Source organism: Phascolarctos cinereus, unplaced genomic scaffold (genome assembly GCF_003287225.1).
Source record: "Phascolarctos cinereus isolate Bilbo 61053 unplaced genomic scaffold, phaCin_HiC Scaffold_1;HRSCAF=81, whole genome shotgun sequence".
NCBI lineage: Eukaryota > Metazoa > Chordata > Mammalia > Diprotodontia > Phascolarctidae > Phascolarctos > Phascolarctos cinereus.
This window is the reverse complement of record NW_027555514.1, coordinates 191,696,235-191,721,488: the sequence shown is the minus strand read 5'-3', so window position 1 is coordinate 191,721,488 and position 25,254 is coordinate 191,696,235. Positions and strand designations below refer to the sequence as shown.

Genomic DNA, 25,254 nt, shown 5'->3' with positions numbered 1-25,254 from the left:
CCAATTTCAAAATTGCCCCCTGCCCTGCCCCCCTGCATTCATCCTTCACTACCCAAGCATCTGGAGATAGATATAGGAAAAGTCAAAGTGAGCGGAGGCTGGGTTTTATTTGGGGAAATGGAAACCCTCCCACCCCCACCCCAACCGCATACATACACTGCACTAAGACTTTTGGGACACTCAGTATGATAGGATTCATTAAAAAAGTGGAGGAAGAAGGTGAAACGGGAAGCTGTCATTTTTTATGGGCTACCCCATACGTGGGCCCCTGGTTCCTTTTTCCTAGAGCGGATAGAGGGAGAGGGCAAAGGAGAAAAGAAAAGGGGGGGGGCAGCGTTTGATGTTACGTCTGACCAGCTGCTGTTCTCCATAATAACGAGAAGGGAAGGGAGGGAGGGAGGCTGAAAGAAGGAGCGGAGGAGGAACTAGTGGGAGGAGAGAGTGAGTCTAGGGAGAGAGGGAGGGGAGCTGACTGCCCAGCCGGCTTACGTCACTGCCTCCTCTGCAGGAGGAAAGAGAGTCTAAGACAGAGCAGAAAAGTTTGAAGGGAGAGCAGGAGTGAGTGGGACAGCCCTCTTAAAGCCTCTTCCTCATCTACTCATCCTGCTTCCCTCCTCTGGTTTCCCCCTTCTTTTTTCTAAAAGAAGGAGGTAAGAACCCCCACCCCACCCCCCAAAACCTTTTCTAATCTTGAGGAAAGGGGGGGCGGGGAGGGAAGAAGAGTAGGTTCTTGGGAACGTCATGGAGCTGCTGTGCTGCGAGGTGGACCCCATCCGGAGGGCTGTGCCGGACCCCAGCCTGTTGTTCGACGACCGCGTTTTGCTTAACTTACTCACCATCGAGGAACGCTATCTACCCCAGTGCTCCTATTTCAAATGCGTGCAAAAGGACATTCAGCCCTACATGAGGAGAATGGTGGCGACTTGGATGCTGGAGGTTGGTCTGGACCCTCCCCTTAGCAAATCTCCCCACACACACACCTTCCACCTCTATTTCGGGGACCCAGAGGGGTTGGGACCTTGGAGATTTTTGCACGGCGGACTCTTAACCTACGCTCGGTTATTCCGCGCGCGCCTTTGCTGGACTCGTGGCCTTTTTTATGATCTGCGCAAAGCAGGATTGGGGGCGGGGGCGGAGGGAAAATGAGGGAGATTGGGCTGAATCTGGGAGAGGTTTGCAATGGGGGTGGCGGCCAGAGAGGGTAAGTAAGGCTGTGGGCTTTTGAGCCAGCCCGCGTGTGCAGGTTCGCATGTGTTTCTCTGCTTCCAACCCCCCAACCTGCGGAGGTTGCTTTCGGCGTATCTGTGCAGCGTGTGTATGTGTGTGTGTGTGTGTGTGTGTGTGTGTGTGTGTATCCGCGCCCGTGTGTGCTTGTATGTGTGTATGGGTATGTGAGCAGAAAAGTTGCAAAAAATGTGTAAAACGCCAATTCATCTCAGCCCCAAGTCTCCGCATGCGGTCGGGGCTCCACTGTTGGCATTGAAGAGTGGGCTGGGGGGAGGGGGAATAGAAAAGGAAGAGAGCTGAGAATTAAGTAGCCCCAGACGCTGCACAGAAAAGAGGGGAGGCAGAGATGACCCCCCCACACACACATACACACTTTCTCCTCCCCCACCCAAAACTTTGCCCAGTAAGTTTCTCAATGTGCCCACGTATGCATAGCCCCAGACCTGCCATGGTTTCGCCATGTTGCTTTGCAAATTTGGGTTCAAGAAGCTTGAAGCTACTCCGCACCTCTCCGAGACCCCCATAACCCCAGCGCCCCTCTTCTCCCTTTTTATTCTGCCCTCAACTCTACGTCCTTGGAAGGATTACTTAAAAGAGTTCAGCTTAACAGTTTGCGTCGTGCGGAGGAAATTTGGGTGGGGTGCGGAAGGAAAGGAAAGGGGTTCAGGACACCCCTAAAAAAAGTAATTTCAGGGTTGCTGACCCTCAGTTCTTCACACTAGCCCCATTTCTCCACCCCACCCCCACTACCTTCCCTTGCTCTCATCCTTGTGGGGCCAGCGGGACTTAGCGGTCACTTGCTCGTTCTTAACTGCCTCCGAGCTAGTTGGACCTCTGTCACGAAGTATTCTAAAGAGTCGAAATAAAAGTGTGTAAGCACCCCCAACACACAAATTTGGAAAGCCGGAACCCTTCTCGGGGTTTTCGTGCTCAAAAGACTCCTCTAGGATCATTCCTCGATTTTTAGTAAATTTTTGAAGCAGCCACGGCAAGTTGTACAGCTCTGTGTGCTTGCTGAGACTGCGACATCTCTTCCTCTCCTCCCTCCCCCCTTTTCTCCACCTCCACCCCCACCCCCACCCCACTAGCAACTACTGGATTTCAGAGCCACGATCTACACCCCCCCTCCACCTCCCCAAGCATTTTTTCAAGTATAAGGAATGATAGAGCAAGGGTCGTGGGGTCTGATTGTGGCCAAGGATTGCCCACCAGTTGCCTGGGTAATTTTGATCTTATTTTTTAATACGAAGAAATTTAAAAAAAAAAAAAGAGGGTGAGAGCCAGCAAAAGAAGTATGTAGCAAGAGAAAGTGGGATGGGCAGGCTACTGCTTATTCCTTCGACTTTGGAGTTTTATTTAATTCATTTCTATTTTTTTTCTTTCATGGAATCGGGATGTCAGATACCTGGTCAGCTGTCTATAACTTCCTCTGCCTCTAATCTTATCACTCCATCACATCCGCAGCCCTCCCCACCCCCTAAAATGAAATCGTTTGAGTTGGTTAACTGTATTCTGCTTCTCCCTCTTCTCTTTATCTCCCATGCTCTCTTCTCCCCCCCCATTATAGGTCTGTGAAGAGCAGAAGTGCGAAGAAGAGGTCTTCCCTTTAGCCATGAATTACCTGGACCGTTTCTTAGCTGGGGTGCCTACTCCTAAGTGCCGTCTACAGCTTCTGGGTGCTGTCTGCATGTTCCTGGCCTCTAAGCTGAAGGAAACAATCCCCCTTACTGCAGAGAAACTGTGCATTTATACCGATAATTCTGTCAAACCCCAAGAGCTGCTGGTAATTAATGCCTCCTCCCTCCAATTCTGTTCCTTCTCCATTCAGCCTTAGCCCCTTTCCCGTCTCTCATCTTCCTAGATTCTTTCATTTACCCTACCTAGCTCTTTTATGCTGAGAACTTTCTCTCTCCTCCGTGATGTCTCTATCAAGAAAAGAAGATATAAGTTTGGGTTGTTCAAATTTATGCTGTATGTTGATAATAGTAGGTATTTTGGTGAGAGAAAGAAATGATGATGGGAGTCGCCTGATATACAGAGATTTAATTTTTATCCTTGAATATTGAGAAAATAATAATCCAACTTCGCCAGATGATGGCTGTTGGTGGCATCTGACCTGATTGTAGATTTAGAGCTACAAGAGATTTCTGAGGTTATTTCATCAATCCCACGTCCTCATTTTACAGATGAGGAAACTGAGGCATGCAGTGTTGGGGTAACTTGCCCAGATGGTATTAGTAAGCAGTTTGAGAGCTGGGACCATATTTCATAATACCCTGTATCCCAATGACACCTTAGGCTAGTAGACTATTCAGTATTTGACCTTTGGTTTTTAGTGTCACTAAAGTGTTAGACTTTTTTGGGGGGTGGGGGGAGATGTTTTTTGCACCAGGTTGGGAGGAGAAGGGAAGAGAGTGTTGAAGGGTTACAGTTATCTTTGCCATGGAACTTTTTGGTTTATTAGACAACACCCTCTCTGACCCCCCTCCCCCCCACCCCCAAATTATTAAGAGGGTTGAAGATTTTTCCTCTCTCCTTTTTATACAAAACATCCCTTTTCTTTTTCCCTAAAGCTGCCTCTCACAAACCAGGGATTGAACTAGGTCTACATCTCTTTCAGCTCTGTGATGTCCATAGTGGCCTTGATCTCTAAAAAGTGTTTGGGGGTTCTCCTAATGATATTTCATTTAATTGGTAAAGGGGGCCTTTGCCACTAGGGCTGTGCTGCCACCTAGTGACAGAAATTCATAACCGTAGAGGTGGGAGGAAGGATTTGCCAAGGGGTATATAGACAGAGGCAGTGAATGACTTCACCTTTTGAAACACTGCCAGATTTCAGCTGCCTCTCTGAGGCTGAAGAAAAGTGGTTTCCTCTAGAGAGATATGTCTTTTTTAAATTGTGCAAGAAAAGGCTCTTGCACCAATATCCTTTTATAGAACTAGAGGCTGGGGTTTCAACTTAACTTTGTAGTCAGTAAGACCTCAGGGTTTCACCAGTTTCCAAAAATAGTTGAAGCTGACTTTGGAGCTTATGGAGGGGAAACTGTAGGGTTTGGGGACCAGGCTATTATTCTGTCAATTCATAAGAGCCGGAAGAAAGATGTCAACATCAGTGACAGCTCCATTCATTTCAACATACTGGCAAAGTCAGAAGTCATGTGTTCCAATCTTCTTTAATCATATCCTCTGTGCAAGACACCAAACTAATGGACCAGGCCAACATTTTGTACAATGTCTTTAGATTCAACAGGCAAAGCATTCTGCTTGCTTAGCACAAGTGTGGAGATTTTCAGTTCAGGGTAAGATCCATAGGAAAATAGTATGGTCTCTGACCTCATGGAACTTGCAGTTGAGTAGGGGTGATGAAATGTATTCACAGATAAAATATAATACCGATTAAACCATGATACACAAGATATTTTCAGAGTTCCCTGAAAACCTGGGCTGGAAGCTTCTCCTGGGGCTACCTATCTAGTCCATCCTTAAGGGACATTATACCATTCCCCATTCTCATATCATAAGCAGCTAATTTTATTGCTAGAAAAGGAACCTTGAATATCATGGGGTCTAAGCTATTTTCTAGATGAAGAAATCAAGGCCCAGAAATATTATGTGTGCCACAAGGTTAAAGAGTTGGTTAGTGGAGAAAAAAACACCACTAAAATTTAATTTTTCAGACTAAGGAGTTACGACAACATTTTGAACAGTCTTCAGACTGAGCAAGGAAGAGAGATTTGGATCTCTTAGGACAAATGTGAGGGTAGGGATGTTGGAGGTTGGGTTTTCCCCCTTTTCCTTTCTTTTGATGATATCCTTGTGGTAATTTTTTTTCCTCCAGCTGTCATATCCTTTTTAGTCTGTTTCACTTTGGAGAGAACTCCCTGAATGAGCTCAGTGAGGGCTGAGCTTTAAGGAACTGAAGGTATGAGATCTAGAAGAGCTAAGGTTTGCATGCTTAGCCCTTGGACTGAGTAATAAAGGCAGCCTTATCAAAGCAGAAGGGAGAGTGAGCACCAAGGATGAGAGTAAGGATACAAAAAGAGCTTAGGCTAGAATGTTGAGTCAAATAATAAACTTATCAAGGTTAAATACAAATTCTTGCTCATGAGGTTTTAAAAAAAAGATCAGTTTCATGAGTACAAGATGGGGTAGTTGTGGCTAGACAGCATTTCATCTAAAAAAACAGTCTGAGTTTTTGTGTCAAAGTCAAAATGAATCCTTATTGTGTTATGGTAGCCAAAAAAAAAGTAATTTTAGGCTCATTAAGAGATGTATGATCTTAAGGATTAGGGAGGTGAAAGTCCCTCTGTACGCTGTCCTGGTCAAAGTACTTCTGGAGTTTTGTGGCCAGTTCTGGATACTATATTTTGGAAAGGATATTGATAAGCTGGAAGGGTGTCTTGTGAAGGAGAGCCAAGAGGGGGAAGGGCCTTGAGATGATGTCATATGAGGATCAGGGGGAGGAACTAGAAATATTTAACTTGGAAAAGAGAAGGCTTAGGGACAAGATAGTGGGAACCAGATATTTGAAGGGAAGTCATGTGGAAAAGAGAGCAGACTTATTCAGCTTGGCCCTGGATAGCAGATAATATGGGACAGTAAATGAGATTTGATGCTAGGCAACACCAAGAACTGGAACTGTCTTAAAATAGAATGGACTGCCCTAACTAATGGGCAGCTTGGTGGTGCAGTGGAGAGAGCAATGGGCCCCGGGGTACATAAGACCTGAGTGCTGATCCAGCCTCAGACACTTACTAGCTGTGTTACCCTGGACAAGTCATTTAACCCTGTTTCCTTCAGTTTCTCAACTGTAAAATGAGCTGGAGAAGAAAATGGCAAATCACTCAAGTATCTTTTCCAAGAAAACCCCAAATAGGGTCAAGGAGAGTTGGACACAACTGAACAATAGCAAACAAAAACCTCAAGAAGTAGTAGATGCCCCTTCATTGGAAGAATTCAAGTAGAGTCTGGATGACTACTTGGGGTATATTGTAGAGGAGATAACTATTCAGGGATAGGTTGGACTCTAAGGTCCTTTCCAACTCATGGTTTTTTGATCTTTCTTTAAATCGTGCTATCTAGAAAAATGAGATTGCTGATTACAGTCCCTAGTATAGCACATTTAGGTGACAGAATGCTAAGGGTCTTAAAAGTCCCATTTTTGCAAAATTGATGCATGATTTGTCTGGAAGGATTTTTATTTTATTTTACTTTTATCTTTTTTTCTTTTTTTAACTCAACAAAGAGAAGTATGGCACTTTTGGGCATGGCCTGGGAAAATACAATCAGACTCTTGCAAGATTCAAGTTGTCAAGAAGCAAGGTCAAGGAACGTTATTTCAATCTTCATTTTTCCACGAGTAATTTAATTACTAAACATCACTGACACAGACATTAAAAATAAATTTTTACTGAAGAACCACAGCTACCTTGGCACTCTTAAGTTTTGGTTAAGCTTTCTAGGTGGGAAAACAGCAGCATTGGATTTGGGACAAAGGGAAGAAGTAGAATCTTGGCAAAGAATAAATACTGGGGAAGGCTCTCCTTAGACTCACCAACGCTTTACATTTTTAACATAAGTAGAAAATCAACAATTTTCAAAGAATCATAGTCTGAAGAAAAGAGGACATCTTTTCCAACTGGTACCTGATCAAATGAAGTAATAGTATAGAGCTTTGCAAATCTTACATGACAGCTGTTGTCAGCAGTAATACTCTCTACACTTTCCCAATGAGTAGTCAACCTGCCTCTGTTTTTCCAAACATCACCTCAAGTGATGGAGGACCCAGTACTTCAGGAGGTAGCCCATTCCACTTTGGATAGCTACAGTTGATGGAGATTTTTTTTTGTAAGATCCAGTCAAATCTAGAGTTTTGTAATTGTTACGCTTTGCTTCCAGTTCTGCCTTTTAGAGTCAAGTTAAACCAGTTCAATTGCTCTTCCATATGATGACCTTCTAGCTATTTAAAGATAACCACCCTGTCTCCACTTGGGCTTTCCCAGGCTCATTTTTAAAAATTTATTCTGGTTTGACATTTTCTCTAATTTCTATAGCTTACTCTGTGTAGCTTATCAATATGTCCTCCCCGAACATGAGGCACCCAGAACATAGCACAGTAGTCTGGGTATGATCTGACCACCTTTTGTCTTAGGCTTTGCCTCTTTAAATGCAGCCTAAATGCAGTTCTTTTTTCTGGTCGTTATATTGCACTATGGAGTGTGGTCATGGAGATTTCCAACCCTCTCCCGCCACTGGAATGATTTACTCTTACCTTCCTCACCTAGTACGTAGGAAATTGATTTTTTTTTTGAACACCTAGATTAGGATTTTACATTTATTTCCATCATAACAAATTCAGCCCAGCATTCTATACTATCAAGCTCATTTTTGAATCCTGACAAAATCATCGAGCAGTTAATATTTAATCTTCCTCAATTTTGTCTCTCAGAATCTTACTTTTTTTTTTCAAGGCTTCATGCAAGTGTTATCTCCCAGACTCTCCAGTCCTGATGTTGTTAGTGTTCTAGCTTCAGATTACCTTGTTTTGACTTGCCTGTGTTTATGTTGTATCTCAGCAGTAGAACATAAGTCTTTTCACCGCACTTTGTATATAGCAGGCGTGTAAATTGAAATTAATTTAATCCCTCCCAGCTCAGTGTCCCCTCTAAATTTGATAAGGCATGTTGTAGTCCCAAGTCCTAGATAAAGATGCTATAGAGCCTGGGCAGGTTCCTGGGGGACTCTCTCCATATTAACCACAAATCATTTATTACTGCTTCCTGCTATAAGCTACCTACATTTGCATTTTACTCTTCTGAGGTTCCCCAGTACAAGACAGTTCCACAAAGCATTGAAGGCATGGGGGAGAAGAGTTCAAACCTAAACTCTTAGCAGGGATTTAATGCCATTCACTAGAATCTATTGCATCTCTGGTTCCAGTATGTTCAGATTATATTCCTTTTTTTTCTTTCCTTTCCCCCAGGAGTGGGAATTGGTGGTATTGGGCAAGTTGAAGTGGAATCTGGCAGCTGTGACCCCTCACGACTTCATCGAGCACATTTTACGGAAGCTGCCCCTGCCGAAGGACAAGCTGCTTTTGATCCGAAAGCATGCACAGACATTTATTGCTCTTTGTGCAACAGGTAAGGGTAGGTTTTGTGTTTTCGTAGGATTAAGGAGCCTGAGAAGCATGGGGTAGGAAACCACACTTTGGTAGATTCCTAGAGAAATTAGCATAGGCTTTGTGACTTTCAGTTGTTTAGAACAACTTTTTGTGTCCCGATCCTAAAGTGTCCTCAGTTTCATTGCTGTGATTTTTTGTTGTAAGCTTTCTCATTTTTTTTCCCCCTGGGCTCATAAATGGTTTATGAGAACAGGTGTGGTATAGAAAAAAAAATAGTGCCCTTTAAAATCTTCTTTATGGTGTTTAAAATGCTCTTTGAAAACTGCATATAGTGCCTTCTAATTGTGTTTAAATATTTAATCTTTTGAGGGGGGGAGGATAGTTTAGAGATAAGCTGAAAGGAAATTGAGGAGTGGGTTTAAATGTAGGATAAAGGAATAATGTCAAAGTACAAATTTTCCTTATTCTAATAAATGAGAACATTGGAGGTCGGGGAGTTTGGGAGAAATGTAATTTAGCTGAGTTTCCTTTTCCTCTTTGAGTTCATACTGAAGTATCTTGGCTCTTGGCATTGTGAAAATGGGGACAGTAACCACATTCTTTACTTTAAAACTTTTCAAAATCAGCATGGCATATTCAACCACATCTGATGATTAATTCTCTTGGGCCCCTTTTCCCTCAGTGTTCACAGAAACCAGAGGGGAGATGGGTCATCCTCTCTCTGAATGGTAACCTTCCCATTGTTCAGTTCTCATCTTTGTTGTAAGCTCAGCCTTCCAGTGGAGAAGGAGAGTGGCTTGGAGTTGAGATGGTAAAGCATCACTTCACATACAAAGTACATTTGGGCAGACCGGCCTGAGGATATGGTTCCTTCAGCTCAGTCTGGACACAGAAGAGGAGTTATATAGCTGTCAGTATTTTAGTAGTTAACTCCTGTCATATTTAAAGAAGGGAGTCTTAACTGTTTTTGTGATGGACCCATTGAACATTGTAGTGAAGCCTATGGACCCTTCTCAGAATAATGTTTTTAAATGTATAAAATTCAGACTGTGTGGAACAGGGTAACTCACTCAACCACTCAGTGACCAGGCACATTTCTAGAAATTGCAGGTTAGGGGTCCTCTAATTAATCAATCAATAAAATATTTATTAAGCTTATACTATGTGTCAGGAACTATGCTAAGTGTTGGAAATATGAAAACAGTCAAAAGATTGTCCCTGCCCTCAAGGAGCTTACAATCTAACGGTGGAGATGGCATGCAAACAAACATATACAAAGCAAATTACATGTAGGACAGATGGGAAATAATTAACAGAAGGAAGGCATTGAAATTAAGAGGGCTTGGTGAAGGCTTCCTATAGAAGGTGGGATTTTGGAAGAGACATAAAGGAAGCCAGTAAAGTCAGTAGGTAAAGTAGAGGATTGGTAGAGGAACTTGCTATACCAATGAAATCACTGAGCCAGTCAAAAAAAAAGGGGGGGCTTATAAGCATTACTGTCATCCCTAAATTGATTAAGGGATGCTGCTATGCCATCTTCTAATATCTTTTTCTTGTATAATGTAGAGTTTGGAATCATAGCTCCATGATTTCAGGTTTCCAGCATTTCATTCCACGGTATAAAGTTCCCATTTTCCTTGGTAGTTTTCTGAGGGTTTGATTCCTTGATGTCCTAACCTATTCAATGCAGAATATATCCTATATGCTTAACGTTGACAGATATTGGCTTCTCTTCCAGTAGTCCCACTGGGCCATTCTGTAGACCTCCGACAGGTTAGACTGAACCATCTTTTTAGACTAAGTCATTTTTCTCTTTCTTCCATTCTGTTTTCTGGCTTGTTCCATGGAGGGCAATCCCTCGGTGACTCAATATTTTGTTCTTCTCAGGTCCTACCCTTCCTTTCCTCTCCCTTAATCATACAGCACCGTGGGGGTGAGGTTAACTTGTCCTTTCTCTGGATCCTACAGTGGTTGACCCCAGTTTCTAAGCTCCCTTATTGCCTAGCTGTCGGGAGCCAAAGAATGATATTGTCCTTATATCCATGCTAACTTTTTTCTAGGATAGATCCTCTTCCAATTTGGCCTCTGCAAGTCACCAGATCTTAGTTTTCTCATTTATAAAAATGAGGGAGTTGGATTAGAAGATCAGTAAGGTCTCTTCCAGGTCCAAATGCTATAATCTCTATGATTGCAGGGAGCAGGGCAGTTTCCCCAAAGAGCAGACCCCCCTAATTTCACACCTGTCCTAAAATATAGGGGTCCTTTCCTGGCTTCCTTAGCTAGCTGATTGCATTAACTCATCATCAGAACTAAAACGGTAACCTATTGAGTCAAAACAATAGGTTCAGCTCGGACAGAACCTGTTGTGAGAAATACCATCAAAAATATTTTGCCTTCAGGGAGTTTTTTCTCTGCTTAGGAAGAAAGGGACATAAACAGGAAAAGGCCTATTAACAAGTATAAATAAATACTGTGCAAACTGTGAGTGTTCAGTTGGCTAGGATTCATCTCAGAAGGCTTCACGGAAGGAGGGGAAGTTTATTGGGCATGGAAGTAATCATATTATCATAGCATTTTGATTTAATTGTCTATTAGTGTTTAATACTGTGTAGGATATTACATAGATAAGTCCCTGACCTGGACTAAGGGCTTACAATTTAGGGGTGTTATCAGGAAAAAAAAACTGATGGCCCCTTGCCCAGGACATCAGCCTTTCATGATTCCAGATTCTAGGGATCAGTGGGTAAGCATATGAGCCCCTAGCACTATCCTTTGCATATGGTAGTTGGGATGCAGCTACCACACACCTGCTGAGGTTCAGGTAAATTATATATCAAAACCTAGACCTTTTAACTAGTTCATTCTTTTCCTGTTGCTCTTGTGACTTTCCTTTCCTACCTGGAAATAGTGTATCAGTAGTGGTGGTCGACCACCAGCAAGCCGAGGGGTCTTCTGAACCACTTGTTGACCTCAGAGCCAATCATCGGGCCAGGTCATGGGAATGGATGGCTGTGAAAAAGAACTGGTTGTGATTTCAGTAAGTGGTGTTAGAGAGTATATGTGTGTGAAAGGGCAAGATAGGAAGAGTGAGAACAGAGGGGCCCTCAGAAGGGTGATGAGAACTCTACCAGAGTATATGATTTAGGAGTAAGATCCTACCAACACAAAAGCTCCTTCCTTTCTCCATTAGGCCTGGCCTTAAATGGCCATCAAAGTAGATTTGGCTTCAAGATATCTGGATTCCTAGTGGGATCTGACGCAATCCACATGCCATCCTTAGATCTACTGTTGATGAATGAAGGCCCCTGGGTGAATGCCTTTTTAACAACCGGTAAGGCCAGGCACTTTTCTCCCTTAAGGCATATCCCCCAGCAGCTGAACAGTCAGCTCTTGGACTTCATATTTTCAGATCTGGCAACAATAATGATAACAACTCATATTTATATCACACACATAAAGTGCTTTCGTATCTTAATATTAACTGTCCCTTGGATCATAAGTTGTTTAGATTTAGAAGGGACCTGTTACGTGTCAATAGGTCTCAGATTAAAGAAATCATAGGATCTTAAATGAGACAGGACCTTCAACATAATCTATTCCAACCTACCTTATTTTACCAATGAGGAAACAAACTCACATTGAGTGGTTTTTCCTAAGGTCACACAGGAAGGTGCTAGGGCCAGGATTTAAACCCAAGTCTTCTAATTCTAAATTCAGAGTTCTTTCTTTAAAAACAGAACAAATAAAAAGAGTAATTTTAAATGACTCAGGATCCTAATTAAGTACTTGGTGATGTTTGACTTCTTATGTCATGTTCATTGATTTCCAGTGAGAGCAGAAGAACCAATAACAAACACCTCCTTTTGAACCCAACATTGGGAGGAAAAGAGAAGGTGATTAACAATCCCTTTCTAAATCCCATCAACACAGTGCTGCCTTGCGCTCCTTGGGGCACCATGATCTCATCCCTGTGCTGCCATATTTGCTTTGCCTTTGAAGCTTTTCATCCCTTCTCCAGTCAATGCCACCCATCTATGGCATGTGCCATCCGCATCTTGAACTTCTAAACACTGTTATTCTAAAGTGACATTCCCAGGAATACAGAAGATCAGCCCTGGCTCTTACTAGCCATGTGACCTCAGACCACATGGTTAGTTTCCTTCTCTGGGTCTCAGGTTTCTAATCCATAAAGCCTGAGTTTTGGGCTGAGTGATCTCTAAAGCTCCACAGGCTGTAATTAATGTGCTGTCGTGATCTGAGCCAGTATGAAGTGAATGTCCTGGTTCTTCTCTTTCTCCCTGCCCCAACTTCTATTTGTGCCTCTGAGTTAAGGTAGCAGTACCTCAGCTTGGGATCTATTTCTGATCCTGCTCTTGGAAGCAGCATGGCAGCATCTATATTAACTTCATTTGGGAGCCCGTGGGAAAGAGCATAGGACTGGTACCAGCTTTATTCTTCTGGCTCTGCCTTTCTCAAGGATGTGGTTTTTGTTGCCTCTTAGTGGTTACCTATTGCAGAGCAGGTATGTGTGTCATTTCCTTTCAAGGTGGGGTCATCATCATGTGTATTTAATTTTAAAATTTGGTATCTTTTGGATCATAGAATTTTCATAATTATTACCTGAGCAAATGGCCTAAGTGCAATTGTGTCTTTACTTTCTATTTGTATTGTCATAAAGATGGAACTTAAATTGATATACTAACACTAATCTTAATGTGGAGTCCAAGAGGCACAGCATTCAACCAATCACCAAGCATTTATTAAGCATCTACTAGGTACCAGGGATGCCACTGCAAAGAATAAAACAATCCCTACTCTCAAGGATTTCAGTGTTTCTTGGTCCTAAAGAGTGACTTTCAGCCACAGTTCTGTCTGTCTCTGTGGTACAGTTCTCTAATCAGTGTGATCACACTGTCTCCAGCTGTAAAGGGAAAATGGAAGTAAACTTTTGGACTTGACCTTGCTATTTGTTATAAGAGCCTGGAGGATCCAGGGGATAAAAAAAAACTTGGTTCTGTGGGCTGTCCAAAGTGACCTTGAGCAAATTGCTTAACTTCTGGTATAGGACAAACACGGGAACCATCGGACTGACAGGTTCTTAATCGTAGCACTGCCACTAATTGTCTATGTGCCGTTGAGCAGGTTACTTTACCTCGGGGCCTCAGTTTTCTCATCTATAAAATGGAAGCTGTAGGGGATAATTGGTGGGTTGCAGTGAGAATTTCAACACTTAGCAAACTTGTTGAATGGAAGGCATTCCAGGAAATAAGTATTTTGCTTGGCCTTCTATTCTCAGCATTTTTCTGCACCTCATCTTCAGTCCATCGTTAAGCATTTACATTATGTTCCAATAAAGGCAAGCATAAAAGAGCCCCTGCCCTCAAGGAGCTTTCGATCTAATTGGAGATTTAACAGGTAAATGAATAGGTACCTACAAGATCCATACTAATTGAATGGTGCTGAATCTCCTATTATCCCCCTCCCATTAGAATGTGATCTCCTTGAGAATAGGGATTGTCTTCCTTTTCCATTTGTATTCCCAGCCCTTAACACAAGTCTTTGGCACCGGGCTCAACATATTTTTTAAAAATTCACTTATCAAATGGAGTTAGGGATTCAAAAAAGGTGAGTTGAAGAGTGAGACCTCTCAAAGTATGGAGAATAGCCAATTAAAAGACATAGATTTGGAAAATGGAGTGCCGGGGGACAGCACATAGGTCAGGATGACTCAACTGCAGGGTTTCTTAGAGGAGAATATAAGTGTAAAAAGACTGGCAAGGAAATAAGGGGGCGGGTTGTAAAGATGCCATACAATAGACTTCCTATTTTATCATAGAGTGATCCTGGAGGTAATAAATAGGTAGCCAATGGAGTTTGTTCAGTAGAAATGCCACATGGCCAGACCTGTGCTTAAGGAAGATTATGATGGCAGCCATGCAGAGGATGGATTGGAATGGAGGGGAGACTTGACATGGAGGCCAATTAGAAGGCTATTGCAGTATAAGTGCAAGAAATGATGAGGACCTGAACTAGGATGATGGCTGTGTGAATGGAGAGGAGATATACAGTGGTAGATGGTAGAAATGACAAAATTTGTTGACTGATTGCATGTATGTGTTAAGTGAAGGACTACACGAAGATTTTGAATCTGGGTGACTGGAAGAATGGTGGTGCCCCCACTATTTTAGAAAATAAGAGAAATTCAGAGGAAAGTCGATGAGTTCTGTTTTAGATGCTTCTAGAGCATCTGGTTAGCATATATCCACTTGGCAGTTGGCAATGTGGAGCAGAAGCTCAGGAGAGAGCTCTGAGAGTGGCTGTATAGATCTGAGAATGACTTGCATAGAGATAATAGAATCCATTGGAACCTTTGAGACAAGAGAGAAAAAGGGAAGTGGGCCCAAGACAGAGCCTTGGTTGGTTGTCATCTTGTGGATAAATATCCTCAACAACATCAACAAAATTAAGCAATAGTCAAGACAGATTAAAAAGCAACCCAAGAGAGAACAGTGTCCCAGAAATCCTGAGAGAAGAGAGACTCTGGTTTCAGAGCCTGGAGAGAGTCTGTCAAGAAGGATGAGAGCTTGGAGAAGGATGCAACATTTGTCGGTTAACAGGTCATTGGTAACTTTGGAGAGAGCAGTTTGAGTCGAATAATGAGGTTGGAAGCCAAATTGCAGGGGGGTTTAGACTCGAGAGGAAGTAGAGGTGCCACATACAGATGATGTTTTCTTGGAGTTTAGCTGAGAAAAGGTGGAGAGATATAGGATAGCTCTCGGGTATGGTAGAAATAAATAAAGTGAGGGGTTTTTAAGGATGGGGTGGCCATGGCCATGTTTGTAGGCAGCAGGGAAGGAGCCAGTAAATAAGGAGAGATTGAAGGTTAAAGTGGGAGTGGTGGGGGGGGGGACTGTCTACTAGAGAAGACAGGAGAAGTAGGATGAGGGGTATGCATACAGAGGTCTGACTTCACAAGGGGAAGGGCTGTCTTTCATAATGGGCTTACTAGAAACTTAGAGAATAAAGGAGGAAATTGTGGGGAATAGTGTCAGAAGGATGTGAAATGAGGAGACAGGGAGAAAAGGGAGCTCTGAGTAAGCGGTCTCAATTTTTTCAGGCTGGGCCTGGAGTCAAGAAGATCCAAGTTCAAATGTGGCCTTAGATACTTACTAAGCTGTGTGACCCTGGGCAAGTCACTTCACCTCTGGTTCATCACTGGTAAAATGGGAAGAATAATAGTACCTATCTCCCAGGGTTGTTTTTGAGAATCGAGTGAGATAACATTTTTTAAGGGGTTAGCACAAGTACTTAATAAAAGCGTGTGGCTTCATATCCTTTCATTTATGGGGCACCTAGGAGGATGCGGGGAAGTGGTGTTTTGGATGCCTGAGGGAGCCGTGCTGAGTGGAATAGCTAACTGACTGGGGAGATAATAACAAATAAAGTAATATTATGTAATTGCCTTGCTACAATGAAGGTCTAATTGAAATGAGGTAATAAATAGCTGTAGTGTGCCCTATCAGCGTAGTTGCAAAGCATGAGAACAGAGGGGCAAAATTTTGAGAGTAGAGGGATGTGGTGTTGAAATGGGTTCACCAAAAGGTCAAGATTGGAAAGGGAGCAGGGGAGGGTAGCCAGGGCAAGGGTGACAGCCTGGGAAAGTTCTAGGGTCGAAGTAAGAATGAAGAGCAGAGTTAGGGGTCATAAGGTATTGGAAAATAGGGAATAATAAAAGATTTTGATTAGATAAAGGTAGATCAGAGTTCATAACATAGAATTAAAACACCTCTGGATGGCAGTAAGATCAAGGTTATGAGCATCCCTGTGTGTAGATGAAGTAGAGTGGCAGAGTGGAGCATGGGAGGAACAGGGAAGTTAGAAATAGTTGAAGGAACATCACTACGTATGTCGGAGTCCTCTTGTACAAGGACAGAGGTTGGAGTAGAGAGGGAGATGGAGAACCAGGCACTGAATTCACTGAGGTCCATTGAGGGAAGCAAGTGATTAGAAAGTTCACAATTGTCCCCGGTAATAGGCGGTGATGGTATGTCCTCTGAGACTGGGGAAGGCCTACTTCGTGGCAAGTAGGAGGACGTCTGCAAAGAGGGCAGAAGATGGTGGTTCTAGAAGGACTTGGCACTCTTGAGGGATGGAGGGCTTCCAGGCACCAATCGGAAAGCAAAATGTGGTCTATCCTGACCCTCCTCCATACGTACTGAATAAGGTTTCCATAAGATTTAGAGAATGCTTTAAGATTTACAAAGCACTCTACAGATGTTATCTCATTTCGTCATCTTAATACAACTCCAGGAGGTAGGTGCTATTATTATTCTCATTTTACAGATGAGAACACTGAGGAAGACAGAATGTAAGTGACCTGCCCATGGTCACACAGCTAGTGTCTAAAGCCACTTTGGAACTCATGTCTTCCTGACTCTGAGTCCAGTGCCATATCTACTGTACTACCTACCCGCTGCTTCAATTTCTTGTAATAATACGGTCAGTAAGAACCCCAAAACTCTCCTCTCTGACCTTGGCACAGATGTTCGCTAAGTTTCTGGGCCCTCCTTCCCCGGATGCTCAGTGTCCCTAAACTCACATCGTAAAGTTGGAAAAGACTTGAAAGGAAGCCCATCTAATCCCTACCTGAAGCAAGAAGTGTTTCTCCCTTCTCAGTTCCCCTACTCCTACCCCCATATATGCTAATAAATTAGCATTTCATTTAGGCCATAGGGGTTCTTAACCTGTGCTTGGTACTTGGTTTCTTTTGGGGTGTTTTTTTATGTATTTTGATAACTCTGTTTCAATACAGTGGATTTCCTTTATAATCCTATGTATTTCATTTTATGCATTTAAAAATTGTTCTGAGAAAGGGTCCATAGCTACACCACACTGCCAGAGGAGCTCATCTCTTTCACACGTGCATACACACACACATGCATGTATACACACACTAAGAACCTTTGATCTAAGGAAATAATCATGTTTCAATATAGACTTCCCAAATAATTAATAGAATACTTCTCCATTCTGTGAGTTCTGATGGCCTGAACTGATTAAAACCTGAAAAATGAAGAAATCTCAGGAACATGCTAGAGAATTCCCCACCTCCACCCCCTATCTCCTAGGGAAGATTCCTGTTCCACTCCCAGAAGTAAATGGGATGTAAATAGGAAATTCTTCACCCATTTCTTGGGAGGGGGAAGAGGGAAAGTCCCCTAACTTCTGTCTGGACCATTACATTTAGAAAGGTGGGAGATAGTAGCCATGTGCCTCCTTCTTGCCCCCACCCCCAGCCACCACAGCTGTGGAGGAGGAGGTTTCTCCCTGAGATTCCCCAAAGGTATGTAGCCGTCTATACTGTTGTCGACCCAGAAGAGGAATTTTGTATCAGAAACAGAACCTCACTCTGACCCCAGACCTTTATGAAACATTTCTTCCTATCATTCCCATTGAGTTGCAGAACCTTGGGAGGAGAGGTCCTTGAGAAGAAGAATGGTTCCCTTCTTTGTATTTGGGTTCCCAGCAGTTGGCATTTAATAAAATGCTTGTTGATTGCTTGGTAGGATAGGGTAGAGGCGTTCTTGATCCCCCTTTCCTTTTGTGTACAGCCTTACTGGCCCCCCCCCACATGCCCTGCTTTCCAAGCTTTGCTAGTTCATCCTTCCTCTCTATCAAATCCTACTCAAGTCCCACTCTTCTGCAAAATCTTCTCAGATTATTCCAGCTCACACTGAACTCTCTTTTCTCTGAACTCAACCATCTGAACTACCCCACAATTTATTACATCATCCTATTCTTTCTGACTAAGGAAGCTGCTAATATTAAGCTGCTAGTTGGCGCTTTGCCTAAGGCCCCTTGGAATGTTTCCATGTGTCCCGTGTTGTGGTTTTTCTGGCCTGTTTGAGGGTAGCTAATGTCATCCTGCCTTCAGAGTCCCTATCTAAGGAATCACAGGTGAGAGTGGGATGCTCAAGTGAGCTGAGGGCAAGGGGTCATTTCTTCATTGAGACTAGGTGGAGAGCAAGGGCTGATGGGTTAGTCCGAGGCCAGGAAGCACTGCTGCTGACCTCGGCAGGGTTGTTACCAGGGTCAAACCAGGTCATGTTTATCAAGTGCTTTATAACTGAAGGAGTGTTGGGTGTTTTTTTTTGGGGGGGGGTTAAGTGAATTGCTGTTATTATGAAAGACAATATGACCCCCAGCCATCATCTAGGAATTAACTGGTTAGAGTCCTCCTGGCTCTTTTTTGTCTTTTTTTTCTCCCTCAGTCTGATAAAGAGGCTACTCTTTTGTTCTAATGAGTAGCCCTTTTGATTAGGACATCTTCCATTGATATTTCATTTTTGTGTTTATCTTGAGGCTACTTACAGTAAAAAGATAAAATTTTACAAATTGGATAGGCATGAAGTACCTTTTTTTTTCCAGTTGGAAGACTAGTGACAGCTCCCAGAGCACATGTTTACTGAGAGAGAGAGAGAGAGAGAGAGAGAGAGAGAGAGAGAGAGCGAGCAAGCAGTAGAATCCTTGTCCGAACTCCCAATGGAATGTTCTTCCTACAACCCCAGGACATTAGCCTACTGGTTAATAAGTGGTAAAGCAGGATTAAAGTTCTTAAATTCTTTGCATTGTTGGTGGAGTGGTGAACTGGGCTAGCTGTTTTGGAAAACAATTAGGAACTATACCCAAAGATCTGTGAAACTGTGCATAGCCTTTGACCCAGAGATACCACTACTAGGTCTGTACCTTAAAAAGATCAAAGAAAAAGGGAAAAGATCCACATGTACAAAAATATTTATAGCAGCTCTTTTTTCTGGTGGCAAAGAATTGGAAACTAAGGGGATGCCCATTGATTAGGGGAAAACCAAATAAGTTCTCCATCTTCTCTCTCTTACACCATGCTGCCAGCTTGGGTGCCCTCACACCCCATGGTGGCAAATTTTGTGAGCCTGTGGTGGCCTTCACAGAACATTTCCAAGGATTTTTGCTTCTTAGTCATTTCCTTGGCTCCTTTTCCATTTCCTGCCCTAAATCCCCTGTGGGTAGTCTGTCATCCAGAGAGCGCATGAACATCTGTCCAGAGGGGATTTATTCCTTTTTTTGGAGAGGGCTGGCTGGTGGAAGACCAGCAGTGACCTGAACCGCTGGAAAAAATCTGCCCCAGCAGCAGACAGTTTCCATTTATCCAGGTATAAGATTGACCATAAAGAAGCTGTTTCAGTCAGTCAGTGAGCATTTATTAAGTATTTACTCTGTATCCAGGCATTGAACTAAGGGCTAAGGATACAGAGAAAGGCAAAAAAAAGATTTTGCCCTGAAGGGGCTCACATTTCTCATGGAAATCAGAATATTCATACTTAGTTTGGCAGGCATGAACCCCATGCTTTGTGGCTAATAGATTAAATGCCCATCTTGGGAACAACCCTCTCTGCAGCTTCCCTCAATTAACAAAAAATTAATTTGGACAGTATACTTCAACTTTCTTGCTTCATGCTTTCTTCAGAATTCCTTCCACACTCGCCCTCTATATGCAGCTCTGTTTCAATCAGTCAATTAATATGTAATTAATAGGAGCTGACCATACACAGTGAAGTCCAGACATTTGTGAGCTTTGAAAGCCCTGGTTCTGGGGCTTGTGGCAGAAGCAAGGGAAGGGCCAGGGTTAGTTTCTCTTCTCCCTGCCCCCGGATGCTTCTAGCCAGAGGCCTCCATGGGTCTCGGATGTCTGTCTCATTTACATTGTGAATGACACAGAGGGGAGCTAACGAGGTTATTGGGCAGAGAAACACTCTCATGTGACCCATGTGGAAGCAGACCTACAGCAGAGCTAAATGGGGGCAGGGGCACTCTTTCATCCAGCTTGGCAGGGCAGAGGGGGAAGGGAACCAGGTTAGAAGGGTAGATGGTGCAATTTTTATCCAAGACTGTAGTAAACCTTAAGGGGGCAAAGAAGGTGAAAAGGGGAAAAGACCGGCTGTCTACATCAGTTTAGATGAAGGAAAGATAAGTATCAAGGCAGTGGGGACCCTTGTGTTTCCTGGCTAAGGGCTTGTAAGAGCCTAGTGGACTAGTAGAAAGGTTGTATATATTAGCTTTGAGAAAAGAGCTCTAGACTGAATCTGGGGATAGGCAGGCTCCCATTCTGGCTCCCATACTTTCTCTATGAGGGAATTTTGGTGGGCAAACTACTTCACTCCTCTTCTTTGGGGTGGTCATGCTTACATAGGGTTGTTATGAGGAAAAGATCTTCTACACACCTGAAAATGTTGCATGACCTAGAATCATAGTAGAAAGACAGCTGGACCTGGATTTAAGCCCTACCACTGACATTTAATATAGGTATGGTCAGGAGCAAGTCACTTAACTCTGGGAGCTTCAGTTTCTTCATCTCTAAAATGGAGATAATTATAAATAGAGTACTTAACCTCACCACAGGTGTTGTAAAAGCTCAAATGAGGTAATCCATGTGAATTACTACATCAGTATCTATTATTATTATTTAATGTAAAATAAAATATGAATAATATAAATAAATATAATAAAAATTATCAGAGTTTCAGAGGATGCTAAAGACCTGAATTTTCCTGCAGTATCTCCTTATGAAGGATAAGAGGGCTAGGATATGTAGAAGGAGTCATAATTTAGAACATGGCTACCAGTTCTGCCTATAGGAAATTCTCCATGGTCTTCCTGAAATTAGCGAGCTTGCATTGTTCTTTAAAAACTCTCCTTTACCTTATCAATAGCTTTGCCTTAAAAATACTTAATATCTGTATACTTAGGAATGTCTTTGTGTCCTCTGCAAGTAGAATTAGTAACTCCTTATGGATTGGGACTGGAGACCTTGTATCCCCCACAGTTATGTGGAGCTTTGTACTTAATAAGTACTTGGTAAATGTTGAGTTGCCAAATTGGAGTGATGCTTCTGGGAGTTTGCCCCTAGAATACTAGTGATTGAGATTCAGCTATTATTATTGGAGTAGGAGTACTGACTTAGAAGACCTAGATTCCTGAATGAATCAATCAATCAATAAGAAATCATTTATTAAATGCTTACCATATGTTAAGTACTGATCTAAACAATGGAAATACAACAGGCCCTACCCTAAATGCATTTACATTCTAGCAAGGGTATATAGTAACACATTATAGCTCAATATATCTAATTGGCCATGCTTCACTGTACACTCTGGCCATCTTACCTGCTGATGCAACCTACCCCTCTCCAGCTCTGGAACCATAATTAAATCAATCAAACTAATCCTGACACTGGAACTTGAAGCATGTTTCCAAACCAAAATCACCTTTCAAAATTCACCACTCTATGTCCCTGTGTTGGAGGTACTCACTGCAAAAGGTCAGGAGCCGTGGTTTCAATTTTTTTTCTCCAACCTCATTAGACACAGCTTTCCCTCCTGTACTCTGTGACCCAGCCAAACTGGCCTTCCCTCAGTGGCTCACACGTAATACTCATCTTCTGCCCCTGTCTTTGTACTGGCCATTCCTCCCTATGACTGAAATGCATGTGCATTCCTTAAATTCACTTTTAAGTCCTCTTCCTTTAAGCTACAGGTCGGGCTGCACAAAACCTTTTCTGATTATCGAAACATCACCATCATCACCCTAACTGCTAGTAGCCTCCATCCCAAACTAATTTGTACTTATTAACTTTATATATATGCAGCATACACACACATACGCACACATATATATATATATGCACACACATATATAGGAAATGTGTATATACATAAAACAATATGTACATATGTATAAATTGGATATGTATGTGTGTAGGTAGGTAGATAGATAGTACTTGTTCCTCCATTAGAACGCAAGCTCACTGTGAGTGGAGATTATTTTTATTCTTTGTACCTGGCACATAGTAGGTGGTTAATAAATATTTGTTGATTGATTTATTGATTTAGGCTACCCCACTGCTCCTTTCTCTGGAGTTCTTATTTCTCCTGTAAAATGAACACATTAACTCTTGCTGCTCAGTGTAGAAAGGCTGACATACTTCCATCTAGTTTTTATGGAAAAGGCATAAGATGAGTGGCCACAACTTTGGAACTAGGAATAGAATACCTTGGGCTCTCCTCTAGCTCCATTGGTGGCCTCTTGGACAAGTTATATGTCTTCTCCATCTTCCCATTGTTCTTCTGTTCCCTTACCACTAATGGCGGACTGACTGTACTGGACTCCAGGAAATACCTAGACTGTTCATAGGATGGAGAACTGAAAGAGACCCTAGAAATTGTTCACTGAAACCCTCTTTTTTTACATACAAGTCAATTAAGGCCCTGAGAAATGAAATGATTTGCTTAAGGTCACCCAGAGGGCAGAATTGGGATTCAAAATCAGGTATTCATGGGTGGAAGAAACCAAAAGCAAGGAAGCCCATTGGATAAGGTTCCATTTTTTTCATGTGACCTTCCCCAGCCCATCATGCCCAATAAGGTTGGGGTTGTATCTTTGTTGAGCCCCCCACCAGTACATATCAAGATAGCTTTAATGTGTCTCCTCCCCCAAGCCCTTCCTGTGTCCTAATATTTCCTTGCACTTTCTCACTATGCACAGACTTTAACTTTGCCATGTACCCACCATCGATGATTGCAACTGGAAGTGTGGGAGCAGCCATCTGTGGCCTCCAGCTTGACAGTGAGGACAACTCCCTCTCAGAGCATCTCACAGAGCTGTTGGCGAAGATTACAAATACAGATGTGGTATGTAAGCCTTTCCCCCATCCCCAAAGGCTGGGAATTTTTCTTTCTAACACAGGAAAATGGACGTTTGGTTTAATACTCACAAATTGGGTGTGTTTTTGTATTTTTTCCTTTCTATAAAATGGATATAGAGAAAAAGTGGTATGATTGAAACTTCATCTTTTGTGTTTTAGAGTCATGTCCCACTTTAAGAAAACTTAGTATATATATATACATATGAGTCAGAATCTTAGAGCTAGAAGGAATATATCTAGTCTAGTCTAATCCCTACCCAAAATATGGACTCTTTTTTTATGATAACCCAAACGAATGGCTATACAGATTCTATTTGAGTATCTCAAGTGATGAGGAATTCATTATCTTTGTATACAACCATTTATTATACTTAACAAAACAGATTAATTAACAAGTGATTCATTCATTTCACAAAAGGCTTCCTTTAAATGACCAGCTTCGTTAATACACATAATTTAATTTGTAGAAATATGATCAATTCGTAACCTCTTAGGAGCACGACTTTCAGCTAAATTGAGGTCCTCCAGTATTAGTTTAGAGTGTAGTGAGGGGCAGTATGAGATCATGGATATGTATGGGAAACCGGGAAGCCCTCCAATATGGCATAAGTGGAAAGAACTTTGAATTCAAACTCAGAAGATCTGGTAATTTTCTTACTGTGTGACCCTGGGTAAGTGATTCCTTCAGCTTCTTAGCTTCTGTATATATGGAATAGAGGTATCAGTGTTACCCATTCAGTATCAAAGTGAGAGAGAGAGAAATTTTTAAAAATTGATATTTCTTATTAAAATCCCACATAATCACTATCATCATGCTAGTTGATTTTCTAACTTTCTAAAAAAATTTTCATTAGCTGCTTCTCAGTGACTGCAAGGATTACATTTGCAGTTCTAGCTGAAAGTCATCAAAAAAGTGAGATTTTGCCACTTACACAACATTTGGTATGACCCCTGAGGAAACATTCTAATGAAGGTAGAGCAGGCGACCAAAGTGGCCAAACGAGGACCTTCTCTGCTGATCTGTCACTTTGAGAAAGTGTCATCCAGAGTATTCAGTGCATGATGACAGGGCATGCTGTCTTTAAAGTGAAATTATATTATTCAAAATGTACAGTAATCTTTATACTAAAGAAGTATAAAGGAAACAAGCTTTCAGATGGTGTTTTTGTAAGTCTGTAGCATTTATATTCATGAGATTACAAAAGTACAGTTAAGCCTGCACTAAGACTTTTGGGACACACACACACACACGCACGCTGTGTAAAGTATAACTTGTTATACCAAATGAAAAATTATACTATTGTCACCTGCATCTCATGGTAGGGAGAAGGGGGAAGGCCTCCCATAAGGGTCCTCAGCTCTGGATTAATGTAGATCAGGTTCAGTCCTGTGGGAACCTCACTCCTGAGGGGGAAAGCAGGCTTTTCTTTCACACTCTCTGACTCTTTAGGCCCACACCCTGGAGCCCCAGATAAAATCTCTTAGGTATGTTTCATTTCCAGAGGCTGTCTCCCCAAAAAGGATTAATAAGATCCTTTCTAGAACAGTTACTTATTGTACAGAGCAGTAGATATCAGGATCAGGATAGCTAGCCTTCTGTCCCACCACAAAAGAAATGCCCAGTCTCATACATCTGCATTGAAACTTATTTAAAAACACAAATATTGCCACTATTATAGAAGACCAGGAGGTAGGAAAGAACGACTTCCAGGAAGCTTGTGTGACTGTTGAACTCTCCAGTGGCTGTTCGGGTTCTAGATCTTCTGGCCAGCCAGGCACACCCAGCCTGTTCTCCTGGATGTGGTCACCTTCTCCTAAAAGAGAGCACTCCCTGAAGAGCCACTATCACCCGGAGTAGCTGCCAAGGCTATAGAAACATCAGTCTCAGGATCACCATTGGGTCACCCATGATCAGAGAAAGAAATGCAAAGTAGGACAGGCAGCCAGAGACTTCAAATCCAGTCTCAGTTTCACCAAGACAAGCACATGTGCTGTCACATATAGCTACCATACGTAGGTGGATGGTCCATGGAATATCTGTTCAAGTCCCAAGCCTAACTGTCAAAAGAAGGAAAGGGAGAGCAAGACTGGCAATTATTTCTCCTTTTAAAACTGGGGGGGGGGCGGGCAGTGGATAGAGCACCGGCCCTGCAGTCAGGAGGAC

General features: G+C 42.5%; 1 protein-coding gene across 1 annotated transcript in view; it reads left to right on the top strand.

Moving 5' to 3' along the window:
* Positions 1-486: 486 nt before the first annotated feature.
* Positions 487-25,254, top strand: part of CCND2 (cyclin D2) — a 39,833-nt gene continuing 15,065 nt past the window's right edge. The window contains exons 1-4 of the mRNA XM_021001543.2: positions 487-936; positions 2,795-3,010; positions 8,210-8,369; positions 22,931-23,076. Coding sequence (XP_020857202.1) covers positions 742-936; positions 2,795-3,010; positions 8,210-8,369; positions 22,931-23,076 — 717 coding nt within the window. The 5' untranslated portion in view covers positions 487-741. The remainder of the gene's footprint in view (positions 937-2,794; positions 3,011-8,209; positions 8,370-22,930; positions 23,077-25,254) is intronic.